Raw genomic sequence first — 15587 nt, forward strand, 5'->3', positions numbered from 1 at the left:
CTCTAAGGTAAAAGGGAATTAGCACAGAAACTTAAAATTCTCCCTAACACTGCTCGTTCATGCATTGATTACATCTACGCCTCCCACAACCTTAAGGCCTGTCGTTCGGCACTGACTTTGGCTGACTCACGATCAGTGATCATTTAATGCTGAACATTAGTATTACATTTTTGGTAGGCCTACATGCGCTATATCCCACTTTAGCATTTCTAGAAGTTGGTCAGGGGTCGGGGGGGCCTAACAGTTAAATGGAACAATTTGTCTTGTTTGAAACTAGTCAAGGAGTTTAGTAGAGATTTGGACAATGGGTCCCCCGTTCCACAGACTTTCATTTGAAACTTAACACTGATGCTGCAGTGCCTCAGTGCGATTTCTGGTTCTAAAACATTCTTTCAGCCTGGGGCAACATCTCATGTCTCGGACTTGAGGATCAGGGACGCAAAGCGCCTTAAAGGCAGCCAGTGAGGGAGCTGGGTAAGGGAAAACTTCCAGTTGAAGCTTATCAGAAGGCTAAGAAGACGGTATTAGCTCATTATAGCCGTTTCCTTAAATCTATTAAGCTCAGCAGACTCAACAATGACAACTGGGGAATATTGGAGACCCTTAGGTCCTGCAATTGCGCACAATTCTGGTGTTCCATCAATAAAAATACGCTTTCTGCAGCGCCTGACTGGCCTTGTTTAATAACCGAGGATACATGGGTGGAGGTTTTCACCAACAGGTTTTTCCAGACCTGATGGGCATGCGACCTGGAGATCCTTGTTCAGGATAAAGAGCATGTTAGTGTTCCCATGGTAGTGGATGTGATATTGTGATATGGGCCATTAATAAAGCAATGGCCTTGAGGGCGCCATGCTCTGATGGTCTGTCTCCTGTGGTTATTAAAAGCAATCCACCAGTATGCGCTGGGGATGTTATGTCTCTTGTTCAGAACTATTTGGGAAACCAACTTGGTACCTACATTCTGCCAGAAATCAGTGAATTTTCCGATATACAAATAAGAGATGTTGCCGATCCTTACAAGTGTAGTCAGATGGCATTGATTGATGCTTCGGGTAAAATCTTCACTACGTTCCTCTTGAAAAAGCTCCGACTCATTTCGAAGGTTGGGGGGTGCGGGGGCGTGATATCTCGCTACCAACTTGGATTCAGGTCAGGCATGGGCACTATGCTGAATGCGACTACCATGGCCCATTTTAGGGCGATCATTAGAGGGGATGGTCCTGCATACATGGCTTCCCTGGACATGAGCTCTGCCTTCGACAAAGTTGATCGCTGGGTCCTTTGGAAAAAAATTGCTGAGTTGGCAGGTCCCTACAAAAGTGGTCTCATTGGTGGAGCAACTACATACTGACACATCCCTGAAAGTGGGGCTAACTAGGGAGGGGGTATGCATGGGCCAGTATTAACCTATGTGGGTGTAAAGCAGGGTTGTGACCTGCCCCACCTACTTTTCAATCAATACTTATCTAGACACGCTGTGGGAGGAAGCTGTCACCTTCCCAGTTAGAATGGGCTTGCTAATTTCTTTTCCATCGGTCTGCAGAAGAAGCTTGACTTGTTTTCACCTATGCTGCGAAAAACAACTCGTTAGTCAATGTTTCCAAGTCTAAGGTGGTCATTATTTCGAGTGGCCAGAGACCTAAGACTATTTGCTGGGTCATTGGTGAGCAAAGACCAGAGAAAATCTTGACGACACGCTATCTTGGTTATTATTTAACTTAGTTCACTGGTAGAAATGAGGGTAATGTTGAGGACTAAAGTAAAACCATTGGTTTCTGAACTAAAATGGATCTATAATCTTTGTAGATTCTCACTTCCACTGCTTATCAAATTCTATTAAGCCGAGGTTGAGCCAGTCCTTTATGGTCTGGACGTCTCATTATTGGACTTGGGAGACTTCCTTGATTTGATCCAAGGGATGGTGTGGAAAAAGACATTGGGCTTACTGATGGGGCTTCTGAACGCAATCCTGTCACAAGCTGTGTTTGGTCTCCGAGTTCAAGGTACTTATGGAGACAGTTGGGTTCCTATGCAAAGATTGTCAAACAATCGATTCATTCATTATATGAGGACTTGGGTGTAATCTGCCAGCGTAATACGGTTTCCTCGCTGGCCATCTTCAAAGAGGCGATGTGCACTCTTTTGTGTAAAATAAACTCCCCTGAAGATGAGTTGGTAAAATGCTGGCTACAACCAAACGTAAACTGTTCATGGTTGACTGGGGTAGAACTGAAAAACTAGGCTCCTACTAGTCTTACAGGGAGTACGCTAACTTCTGAGAAAAAGATCTAGCTTGCCAATGTACGTTTGTTTCCATCATCATTTATCTGTAGTTTTTGCGATTCAAACTAAACTTACTTCCAACATTGGAACGCACTAGTTAAATGGGAGAGGAAATCGGGCATTGTCCCTAGCGTGTCCTCTCTCTAATGAAGCCACGTGCACAGCTACTTTAAAACACCTTATGATGCTCTGCTCCAATTTGACTGAACGCAGACCTTTCTTCCTCTGGGCCTTTCTGGGTGTGGAGGGCGAATCTCCGGGAGAACTATTTTGGTCCTGTCTAATATGGGGGTGAGGGGGGATAATACTTCCATTTTAGCTCTCGAACATTTTAAATGAAACGATGGTGTGCATCCGGAAGTGCCTGCGAAGTGTGGCTGTTGGGCTGTGTTCGCTGCTCCGCCGCTCTGTTGGATTTGCTGCCTGCGGTGTTGGTGCCGTCGGCAAGAGGAAGCATTCGCTTCGAACTTTGCGCGTAACGCGCACCTCAGTGGACTGCATTGGACTTTCACAGAGGGTATTTATTGAGTACTCTGTGCTTCATTTCTTAGTGTCCGCGGGTTTCCCGCGGGATTCTGTGTGCCGTGCAACTCACTGACACCACTTTCTTCTCTTTTCCCCTTTAGCCACGCCCCCTGAGTCCGCCTCTCTGCCCGCCCACAAGCCCACTGGCCACTTCCTTATTAGCACTCGGACCCGCGCATCCGGCGCGCGCATCCGGAAGTGCCTGCGAAGTGTGGCTGTTGGGCTGTAAGGTGGTTTGGTGGTAGGGTGACTCTCTGTGCCCTTGTAATATAGTGTCAAATCTTGTTTGAAGGGTGATATAGTGAGCTATATTAGTTTGTTGGCACTGCCCTGTGTCCCATAAGTCTCTCATAGCATCTAGAATTGTTTTGATCATGGCAGAGGGGCTCCGTAGTGTAAAAATAAGTCCCTAACAAACCCTAAAAAATAGAGGTGGACTCTAATGCAGTCAAACCGTCTTCTGCAAAGCCCTCAATCCGGCCTGACAAAGAGAAGAACAAAGAACTTAAACCTCTGCTTAACTCCAATCATAGCAATATTTTGCTGTCTGAAAATGCTATAGTGGCTTTAAAATCAGAGAGCAATGTTGAGAACAAAGTTATTCTCGTACCTGCCTCTTTCGAGTATAACAAAAACCAGGAATTGAAAAATATACTGGATCCCAAGAAACCTGCCTCTTTGTCAACTAAATTTACGGCATAGGACTTTCATTGTGGTGATTTACAGAAATCCAATGAGGATGCCCCATCCGATACAATCCCTGAAGACTTTGAGGAACAAATTTTGCCTAAAAAACGGTCAGTGTATATTGATTGTGAGACTCCTACTACTACTTTGGCTAGAAAAAGCATAGATTCTAAAACTAAACCAGTATTTTTGTCGGTTAAAGAAGTGAATGAAAGCTCCTCAAAAGATTGGGAAATTGCTGACTGCAATTCTGATCAGAGTCTAGACAGAGATGAAATAAAATAAATAATGGGAATTGAGCAATTTGATCCGCGTACTGCCGATTTTTCCATATTAGCTCCGGCAATCGAGACAGAACTGGGTAAACAGATTTGTTTATCCAATGAACCCTCAACTCCAGTGAATAGAAGCAAGTACGGGATCGAGAATGTGTTCCTATTTAACAATCCCCAAGCATACACCTATTCTGTACCTTCACACTTTAGTGCACAGAAGGAAGCACGTATCCTTGGGGGAACCAATACTCTGAGAAACAACAACATAGGAGGACCCTCCTTGACAGTAAATAGTTCCCCTATACTGGAACAACCAATGATCCATACTTGCCAATATCCTTCTAGCCATGAAGGAAATAGAGCACCTAGTCTTGATTCCAACGAGTCCATTCATTGTAAAATTCGTCCACAGCCTAATTGTCCTACCACTGAACAAGAAAAATGGAATGCCGAACTGCAACACTCTCTCGAATCTTTTCCGGTCATGACCAGAATTCTTAATTTACTTGATAAAGGTCATGAGCAGACTCATGAGGCAATAAAAATTCTACAGATTCAAATGTCTGACCTCACGAGTTCTCTCAGTAAAATGGAGGGCATGTTATTTGCCTGCCACATGTTTTCTTCCATCATAAACAAAAAAGATTTGATGGCTCATGTTCAAACTATAGGTACTCAAACTAAATTGTTCTCAGAGGTAGTGACAGAAGAACCACCCATTAAATCAGAAAACAGTAAGGTTGTGAACCCAGAGGTAGTGAACTTGAAAAATTCCAATGAATCCAACCTTGCTGTTTTGACTACTCTTGTAAGGGAAATGGCAATTAATCTTGCCACACTTTCCAAGTCAATTATCAAAGAATCCCTGACGACTCCTTGTGCAGAGGAAAGTGCTCCTCCAGACAGTTCATCGGTTTTAACTGATCTTATTGACTTAACTGGAGTAGACCTTATCCCTCAGGAAACAATAGAAATACTTGACATTGAAGAGGTGCCTCATAAAATTCCTTCCATTGTCCTTACTAAAAAAACAAAGAAGGGCTTTGGCCCGCGCTCAAAAGAGAAATCTTCTAAATAAACTACAAAAGGGAAAACAGGAAAAAAAAACAAAGAACCAATTACGTGACAAAAATGATAATCATAACACACATATTAAAGATATTTGCAACCTTTCAGAGGGAGATGACATCATTGATTTAAATCAGTTGAGCGAGGAATCTAAGGCCCTGTTGAATCTTTCGGAGTCAGACTTGAATACTTCAACCATCAAAGTACCTATCAATTCTCTATTAAAAAACAAAAAAACCAACGAAAAGGAGGACTTGATTATTGAACCATCCTGGCAAGAATCTAACAAGTCACGATCTAAGGCAAAAAAGGGAAAGGATAAAGAGGAAGGGGGACCTATTGATCTCGGGGTGGTGCCTAACTCAATTGCAGGGGCTCCACACCGCGTTCGATCTGCCCTCTCCAATTATTATCCAATGTTGAAAATCAAAAAAACTGCAAAGTGATTTTGGGTAAAGCTAATGGACAAAGAGAAAACAAAACAATCACTTGTCCTAACAATCCAACTGAATCTCAAAATAAAAATTTGGAGGGTGTGAGCTCAAGCGAGTCTGAAGACCAAACCTTAGATAATAATGTTGAATCTAACAATCAACTAATTATTCATGAAATAATGAACTCGGAGCATCAAAGAACTAGTCCTAAGATACCAACTTTGAGTCCGCAACGCCCACAAGTCAATAAGTGCCCTAAATTGACCAATCTTAAATCCACAATGGATAACCAGGAATCCCTAACTAACCATAATTATGACGATCCAAAATCTGCTATAATTATGGGCTGGGAAAGCGATGAAGCTCGCTATGGTAAGGCTCGCTTGAACCGCACCTTCATGATGACTGTTTTTCAGGATATCCCTGCCTTGCGAATTGTTAGATCTGATGACATAGACTGGGTGAAATTGGCTGATATTAATAACAGAATGATTTGTAAATTTATGTCTCCTTTTATTATGAAGACGTTATGGGATCACTCTGATGACTTGGCATTTATTGGTTTAACCGCATCATTTTTTTCATCATTTGATGATGCACAAAATTACCTAGAAACTACTCCTCTGATAGCTGAAAGCGTTACAGATAGTGTAACCCAGGGTACCTCTGCAAATATTGACGCCAATACTATGAAACAGTTTGTCATTCATGTCTGTTTTAAAGGAGGTGTCTTGGAGGGATCCTATTAACACCACGCAACTAAACCAACAAAAGGCGATGAAAAATTCTTAGCCTACTCCGACTCCACATTATTTCGTGGAATTCTTGTGGTATAAATAACTTCAAAAAATGGTATCGCCTAAATCAGTTCAATCGACCTGACCTCATTTTTATTCAAGAGATCATGAATCAATCCTCCTTCTCGATAGATGGATACTCAGCATTTATTCAGATTGCAAGGCGAGGTACCGAGGGTCGTCCTTCCGGCGGCTTGGCTATACTTGTTAATTCTGCCTTCCAATGCTCCATGGAGAGGATTAGTAGTTCAGACTCCATTCTAGCTATTATCATGAAAGATGATTTGGATCCCTCTATGATTCTCCTGTTGGTCTGTATTTACTGGAATAAATTGTCCACTCTCATTGAGGAAATGAACGATGTATTAGAAAAGGGACTGATTTTATACCCCTCGGCAAGAATGATCTTAGGTGGAGACTTCAACTGCTATTGCTATGAAATAGGTGTTCACAATAATGCAATTAGGGATAAGCACTCAATTACTTCCAAAAAGTTTGGAACTATATGGAATTCCTTTTTCTTGAATGGGATATTCAAACCCCTTATTTTGCTTTGGACGACTTTACATATACATGGACTAGAGCAAACTTCAATTCTCTTATCGATTATTTTTTCATTTCTTCGAGTTTATATTCGAATATAGATGCCCTCAAAATTATAGATCCACTTCTAGGAGACCATATGATTATCTCTATGCAGATGAATATCCCTTTGGCTCGTTTTAAAGATAATTCTTTTCTATCTCTGGTAGAATCTGACCGGCCCCGCTATACAGTGAGATGGAATCCTAAAGTGTGGGCAATCTTTATTCGGAATCTAGAATGCGATCCTAATATCTTCTTATTTTTAACACCATCTAGCTTTTCACTTATTCACTTAGATCGTCTAAACTCTATTAGAATTCAATTCCATCTAGATGCTATGCTTCAATCAAGGGATAAGCATGAAAAAGCTATTCAGGTTCATGCGCACAAATTTAATAATCACGTTGCTCATTTAAAAACGCAAAAAAACCACGAAATTCGTCAAATTATTAGAACTTTTCTTTCCTACCTGACTCGTGATAAACTGATTAAAGCAGTACGACAAAGATTTCGTAATAAACTTAAATGGTTAAAAAGACATCTTCTCTACGCAGATAATCAAAAATTATTCTACTATCTACTCAACCACGACTCAAGGAAAACCTGGAATATTCTTCGTTCTATTACTTCTGAAACTACAACTAATTTTGATTCCGTGATCTCCGCCGAAAATTGGGTATCATATGTATAACTCAAATATACTATGCCCGAGCGCTTTCACTCATTAAAGGGTAGTGAACCACGCTTGGTTCTTGATTCTCCATCATGATGGTCCATAGAAGACATCATTGATGCCATCGGCAGATTAAAGTCCTCTAAAGCGCCTGGTCCCGATGGTATTCCATCTTGTGTGTATAAATCGAACCCAGCATTCTGGGCTCACATCCTTAAAATCAAATTTGATCTGATTTTACAAACAGGACAAACCCCCCTATCGTGGTCTTCTGCGCTAGTTATTCCGATTTACAAAAAGGACTCTCCGGACTGTCCCTCTAATTATCGCCCTATTGCTCTTACAGATTCCTCTTCCAAAATATTTTCCATTCTGCTTATCCAACAACTACAAATTCATATGAGCGATAAAAATATGCTGTCTATCAGGTAGGATTCAGAAAATTCATTGGTTGTCAGTTAAATGCTACAATTCTTTCCCATCTCCAAGCCCATTCTTCAGTCAGTCACTCAGGGCCAATTTATATGGCTAGTTTGGATCTGACCGCAGCATTTGACTGCGTTATTCATGAAATCTTGTGGAAAAAAATTATCCATCTTGGCATTCCGATCAAACTGGTTGCCTTGATTGCCTTACTCCACAAAAACACAAATTACCGTATGCGACTTACTAAGGAAGGAGCCCTGACTGATCCCATTCTGACTGAGATCGGGGTGAAACAGGGCTGCAATATGGCAGCGATACTGTTCAATTTGTACTTGTTAGGATTGGACGACCAATTGGATTGCTGGGGAATGTTATTCAGTGAAGTTTGGTTCACTGAACTTAGATTGGTTAGGTTTTGCCGATGACTGACTTGTTATTTTTTGATCGAACCCCCTTTGGTCTCCAACGAAAGTTGGATTTATTTTCCGAATTCGCATCTAATCATAATCTTACTCCCAATCCAAAGAAAACTTTTATATTGATCTTCTCTAAAAGAAAATTAGACTGTCATCGATACTCTTGGTATATGAACGATGTTAAAATCGAATATTCTCCGATGCTTCGTTATTTGGGATATCCTCTGACTGATCAATACTCAATTACTATGTGGAAAAACTATCTTAATCAAAAAGTTAGGGGGTTGACATCTGAGATGAAAATAATTATCCATCAGAAATACTGTATGTTCTCTTTAATACTCTTAATTCAATTTTATTTGCAGAAGGTTGAACCCATCATTCTATATTCCCTGGACATTTGTACATATGATTTAGATGCCTATTTAAACATCTTCAAGGGGAAATTATGGAAAACAGTTCTGGGATTATCACTTTCGATTCCCAACGTGATGATTTGCCATGAATTAAATTTACTCAATTGTCAGTAAAACATACATGGCGAAAAACTACCAATCTAATTAAGATCTATAACCCACCGAAAAATACTATTTATGTTAAACTGAATCAATTACTGAGTGAATCACACATCAAATCACTCAACACCTACTCGCTTAAATTAACCAAAATATTATTGCTCATCAATGAATCTCCGTCATCCATGAGCATGTGGTTACCAAGCCAAAAACTTAAATTTCAAAGATTCTTTTGGTGTATAATATTGGATGAAATGGATAAATATACTTCCTTCAAAGAATACAATGAAGTTCGCGGCAGATGGGGAATCCGATTAAAATATCTTGCAGTTCCCTTCAGCTCGTTCAAGGAAAACTTATATGCGTTTTCGACTCAACCAATTTCACACACGCGAACGATTCAAACACTGGACTGGTTATCTAAATAGTAACACTGACACTAGTTGCCGTTTTTGTAAAAATTGCACAGTGCCAGAAACCCTTAAACATCTAGTGATTAGCTGTCCATTCCTCGAAAGCCATCGAATCCAATTTTTCGAGCACTTTTACTCAAACTGTGTAACCGCAAAGGAACTTCTATGGAAACGATGTATGGAAGGTTTTAGTCAGAATCTCACACTCCGTCTGACTAACTTGCTGGCATTGATAGAATCTAAGTTGGCAGAAGACCTGTAGGCCAAACAAAAACGAGTAAACCCTACAGCTAGATTTTGTAGCTGGGTGGGAATGAATATTCAATATAATAATATCAAACTGCTCTACTATGATTCCACGATATCCATATTATGTACCGAATCGTAACTTTGTATCTTGAATGTTATTTGGATGTTGTCTTCAGAAATTTTCTGACTGTGTTTTTCATTTTCCTTTTTAAATGTATTCTTTTTGTTTTAGTTTTAGTAACTAAATGGAAATTCGGTACTTCCATCTTCTGTTAACTTAAAATTATGTTATAGTGTCTTTGTTAGGGAAAGTACTTTTCTCTTTTAAATGTTATGGTGTAATGTTATTTCATAATTATTGGTGCTTAGACATTTTTTAATGTTTAAATCTATTTGTAAAGGTTTTTATTTTAATAAACCAAATACAAAAAAAAAAAAATGAAACGATGGAAAAACTTGGAGAACTTTAAGAACACACATTTATTACTTCTGTGATGTTTTTTTTATGATGCATTGTGTAAAATTGTGTTCTAGCATTTTCTTTTCTATTTGTACTACCTTTTTTTTTTGTTCTTTTTGTGAAAGACTTACTCTGTATTTGTGTACTTTGTGCATTTGTTTGTCAAGTTATAACACACATAAAACACAGTAAAGCAATATCTTTTTTGAGATGCAACCAGCCAGACCTTTTTACGTCTGTTAATTGGCTTCTCAAAATTGCAATTATGTATATTAAAGTAACATTTTATGACACTACCCCCATGAAAATGAAAATTTGGTCTGTAATTATGTATTTATTGCATTGCAGAGCACTGAATGAAATGTGGAAATGCCAGAACATGCTAAGAAGTCATGTACGAGAACTGCTTGATCTTCATAAACAGCCTGTTGTAAGTATTGGGACTCCAATTGTTCATTATTAGTATAATTCACTTGATGTCATCCCATCCTTTCTGGGTGCTGATTTGAGCCACTTAATAAAATTGCAGAACTTTTTACGTGATAGTTTCTCAATCCTAGGTATGAAATGCTGTCCAACTTGAAACAGGACAAATACTCAGAAGAGCAAAGAACTATGTTAGTTGGTGCACACCCTAGTGTCCTTGATTCTCCAGCATGGGGTCTGGCATGGATTCACATGCTCATGAATACTCCCCGTCGTCAGGCCGGGAATCCTCAGTATAGAAAAAAATCAGTATCAGTTTTGTTTCTAATCTGTCTTTCTTAGTAGTAACCAATGACTGCCCTCTCCTTAAGCCCTGCCTCTGGCAGCCATCCTCAGATTTTTAACGCACGTTCAAGTGTTGGGGAGTCCTCGTGCTGTAGCTCTCGAGCTTTTGCTGCGTTTTCGCGCTTTTTCAGGAGATTTTTCTCATTTTTCGGTTAATTGGAGCCTCAAGCTCCACCGTTTCTACATCCGATCAATCGGGATCCGTTTCGGAGTTTTCTACGCCCCTCAAGGGTGAAGATTTCATCGAGTTACGCTTTTGGAGGATTCCAGAAGTTCCGAGGCCTACCCCGGACATGGCCCAGGAGAAAGGAAGCTCGACGCCTGGGAAGCTGTTCAGGACCTGCCCTGGATACCAGCTTCAAAATGTTTTCAAGGAGGACGAGCATTCGTTATGCCTCTACTGTCTCCATGAGGACAAGACGGACAAGGAGAAGGACTGTGCGTTTTTGTGGGAACATGTCAGAGCGGACCATGAAGGATCACCACCTCTGTCTCGCCAACTGGCTGGAAGGGAAGAGCCGTCAGGCGAGAAGAAGAAAAAGTCTGAGCAGTCTTCTAAGTCCTGTGGGGGTGCCCCAGCGACAGGGGCCCAACAAAAGGCTAAGCACCGCAAGTCCGCGGACACCGGGAGCGCCGAACGGTCGGGCTCCTTGGCTGCCAGGCAGGGCGCATCCTCCCCGGCGCCATCAACCACGTTAACGCTCTGGCTCGAGTAAGAGGAAGTCCGAGAACCCGGCGAAGCTTCTGGAGAGGCCCCGGTCGATCTCGAAGATTCCGGCAGAGGGGGAGCGAGGCTCGGACCCTCCCCCCCAAGGTGAAGGTCCCAGGCGTACAGAAGGTGACGATGGCCTTAATTCACCCTGCTAAGACCTCGATTGAGGATGTCGCCGTGGCCCTGGCTCAGCCTGTAGAGGCTACACCAGTGGAGGCGACCTCAGGACCCAGTCTCCCTGCCACCGCAGAGGGAGTCGTCTTTCAGGCCCATTGAGAAGACCCCCATGAAGTCCTCGTTGGAAAAGGTGGGGGAGGGGCTGGTGGCCATCGTGGATACGGACACAACCTCTGAAGAGCTCATCGAAGTCGTGGAAGAGGCCCAGCCCATCGGGAGGGATCCCGACGAGGGCGACGACGAGAGCGACGGTGTCGCCGACAAGGCTCCTCAAAAGCCCTCGCGCCCGTCGTTTCCGGCGCAGCAGGACACTTCAGCGGCCATTTTGTCAGCGATTCAGTCCTTATGCTCAGAGATGAGGACAAGGTTGCCCCTCCCCCCGACGGAGGTACCTGAGCCAGACCCGATGGGGGAACCGGAGCCAGGACCTTTGGAAAGTCCACCGCATAAGAGGAGGACGACACATCCTACGCCACCTCTCCCACCTCTGTGGCCTGCTCTGCCTACCCCCCGGTCTACTACCCACGGGGATGATCTCGTCCCCGCCCGACGAGATTGGATCCTTTCATGCCATGATTTCCAGGGCATCTGAGCTCTTCCAGCTCTGCCCAGAAGAGAAGAAGGAAGGGTTCCTTTACCAACGGCGCGAGACTAAGAGGAAGACGGTCCTCGCCGTACCGCTTCTTGATGACATCTGGGATGAGGGGCTCGCCCTCCTCAACCCTGCCATGGCGCCGGCAAAGAGGGACTGGTACGAGAAGAAGTACCGGGTCCCCGACGCTGCCCCCTTGTGCCTTCGGGCGCAACCTACCCCGGATTCGGTCGTCTCGGCGGCGGCAAAGAAGAAAGCTGGGGGGGCATCGGCCTCGACATCAACTTCCCCGCCGGACGGCGAGGGCAGGAAGCTGGACACAATGGGACGACGGATCATCTCATCCGCAGCGACTATCAAGGCGGCCAACGCCCTGGCTATCGTAGCCCGCTACGACAGGGAGTTGTGGTTCAAAATCGCCCCTCTTTTGGACTTCCTTCCGGACGCCAAAAGGGCTGAGGCCCTTGAAATCCTACAGGAGGGTGAGGTTGCTTCGGACCACGCCATCACGGTGGCAATGGACATCGCCGACACCGGTTTCCGTCAGTTGGGCAACAGCGTTTGCTTGAGACGACGAGAATGGCTCAAGGCCACGGATTTCCGCCAGGATGTACAAACCAAGGTTTTGGACATGCCCTTCGACGGGAACAACCTGTTTGGGAAGGCGGTTGATGAGTCCCTTCAGGCCATCAAGATAGACACAGACTGCCCGGGCACTGGGAGTGCTCCAACGACGAGAGCCATCCTTTCGGAGGTCCGGAGGCAGACAAGGTGCCTCCAAGGGATCCGGCAGTGGCTCCAGCACGTACCGCCAAGCGGCAAGATCTTCGTCCCAGGAAGACTACAGGGGACGCGGCAAGTCAGGTGGTGCCCGTCATCGACGGGGAGGTCAAGGAGGCAAGGCGGCCTCCAAACAAGATTGAACCGACCGTGGGGTCGGGCCCCCGCCGAAGCACCCCGGTGGGAGGCCGGCTGGCGAGGTTCGTCAGCGCGTGGGAGTCCATCTCCACCGACTGTTGGGTGCTGGACGCCCTGGCCCAAGGGCACGCCCTCGAGTTTCAGAAGTGCCCTCGCGTTCAACCCGTGGCCAGGAAGGAAAATCACGTCCCTCAACTACTGTTGGAAGTAAGGGCGATGCTCAAGAGGGGTGCCATCGAGCTCTTCCCAAAGAGGCTTCGGGGCTCCGGAGTTTACTCAAGGTACTTCCTCGTAAAAAAGAAGACAGGAGGATGGCGCCCCATCCTGGACCTGCGACGACTGAACAAGTACATCAAGGCACAGAAGTTCCTTATGGTCACCCTCCAGCATGTGCTGGGACAGCTGGAGGAGGGCGATTTCCTGTCGTCGTTGGACTTGGAGGATGCGTACTTCCACATCCCCATTCTAAAAAGACACCGAAATTCTCCAGCATTGGATCTTTCATGGATTCACATGTTTAGAATATTCCCCGTCAGACTGGGACCCCTCGGTACACATATATAGCCTTTTCCAATAGGAAAACTTCCGACACTTTTGTGTCCTATCTACGTCCTTTTAGGACCCGCCTACGCATGCTCCGTAGGCCGTCCCCGTATAAGAGGCCCGCCCCCGCGGTTCCCCTTCAGATTTCAACCGTCTCCAAAGTAGTGGGATCTCCTCGCGTTGTCTTACTATTTTGTACAAGGTTGCATTACTGGATTTTGAGTACAGAAAATGTCCTCCGTGTCAGGAAAAGCGCTGTTCCGCCCATGCGCGACGTGCGGCTTGAAAAAAGTTTACGAGGGGGACGGACATATGGATTGTATATATATTTCCTCCACCCTCATCATTCAGCAGATAACTGCGACATATGCAAAGGGTTTTCTCAAAAAACCCTCAAAGACCGCAGTCGACGACTGGTGGCATGGCTGAATGATGGAGCGGGGGCATACCCCCCTTCGGAGGTAGGCTCCACACAATCGGCGAAAACATCACGCCGCGCTACCTCGTCGGAACCACCGGCGAAGAAATCTCGACCGACGGAAAAAGAGTCGTCTGGAAGACTCCTCGTCAAAGAAATCATCTTCATCAAAAAAGCATGAAAAGGAAAGGAAATCCTCCTCGGGCGATCATCATAGATCGACCACGAGTCGAGAGTCGAGTAAAAGCAAGTCAAGTGTGGAAAAGGCGGGACCGCCAAAACCACCTGCTAAGTCACCGTCGTCGACGGCAGCCCAGTCATCGGCCTCCACCCTGCCACCTACGCAGGTGGCATCCACCGTCCCACCGACGACGACGATGGCCTCGTCGACGGGGGTTCTACTGGAGGCCTGAAGTTTTTGATCCGACCCCCTCGGATACTTTGCTACAAGAACAGGCTGTGTTGCTGTCCTCGGAAGACGAGAATGAAAGAATAGCTGGCCCAGCAGACCTAGGGCTACGAGTGGCTGACAAGTCGTCGACGAGGGGATCCGTTATACCGGTATCTGCCACTCTTCTCAATCCTCAGTCTGTTTTGTCGTTGGAAATTCTGTCCACGCTTCAGTCATTGTTAGTCGTTGGACCAGAGACTACCTCAGGCAAACCTGCCACAGTCACCCGTCGACGAGCCGGGCCCGTCCCGTCAACCGACGCACCTACGCAAGCCAATCTCAGCACTGGCACAAGAGGAAGGTGAGCTGCCAGATTCGGAGTCTGACAGGGGAGCCATGTCGGATATCTCATCATCCCCCTCCAGGGATCCAACCTGGGAGTCAGAGGTGGAGTACTGCTCGCTAGTCTATGCACAGTATGTGACTCTAAGCAGATTAACAAGCATCAGAAGACATGCATTACTTACCGTAGTAGCATTTCTGATGATTGTATCTGCTTAGATTCACATGCGCCCTCCCTACCTCACCGCTCGGGGTGGAAGGAACATGGACATCTTACTATTTCTCTCTTTTTCATATACTCATTCACAATAGCCTTGGGATCCCTTATCGCAGAAAAAATACAATCGGAGGGACCTTGGCGTGTGATGGATTTGGGTACACTACACGTCACGATAGGGATAGTGTTAGACACGCCTATGCCGACGTCCTCTTTCGGTCCCCGAAAGACAAGATGCAATACTCCGCGGTTACCGGACCATATGCACAGCATGTCAATCTAAGCAGATACAATCATCAGAAATGCTATTACCCCAAGTAATGCATGTCATACTAATACCACAAATACACAACCAATAAATTACTGAACAAGTTCAGCTCCCCTGAATTGGGAGCAAAATGGCAATACTTTAAAAAGGGGTAAAAAGACAAGGTTATAAGAATCTATAGCACAAATACTTTCATAGGCAGGGCAAAGGGTTTCAGTGAACTACAACCAGCAATTCAGTTCATAGGCCTGGGCCAAAGTCAATGGTTTAGAGTCTTTGTATCGGATAGCACCGTTCTGGTAGTAAACGGTTAAGTCTTTGCCACAGAGCAGAATTTGGCTAGGCGAAAAGTTAGAAGAATGTTTAGGGGAAAGACAAGCCTTCGAAGTTGGGTAAGTTTCACAAACTTTCGCAGTGGCCGAAAAGATT

The 15587-nt window shown here is 44.6% G+C and overlaps 1 protein-coding gene across 2 annotated transcripts in view; it reads left to right on the forward strand.

Moving 5' to 3' along the window:
• The window catches only part of PDS5A (PDS5 cohesin associated factor A), a 1291333-nt gene that overhangs the window by 285608 nt on the left and 990138 nt on the right, over positions 1–15587 (forward strand). For both annotated transcript variants that reach the window (XM_069631774.1, XM_069631773.1), the window contains exon 14: positions 10158–10239. In XM_069631774.1, coding sequence (XP_069487875.1) covers positions 10158–10239 — 82 coding nt within the window. The remainder of the gene's footprint in view (positions 1–10157; positions 10240–15587) is intronic.

Source organism: Ambystoma mexicanum, chromosome 6q (assembly GCF_040938575.1).
Source record: "Ambystoma mexicanum isolate Mex_15411 chromosome 6q, UKY_AmexF1_1, whole genome shotgun sequence".
NCBI lineage: Eukaryota > Metazoa > Chordata > Amphibia > Caudata > Ambystomatidae > Ambystoma > Ambystoma mexicanum.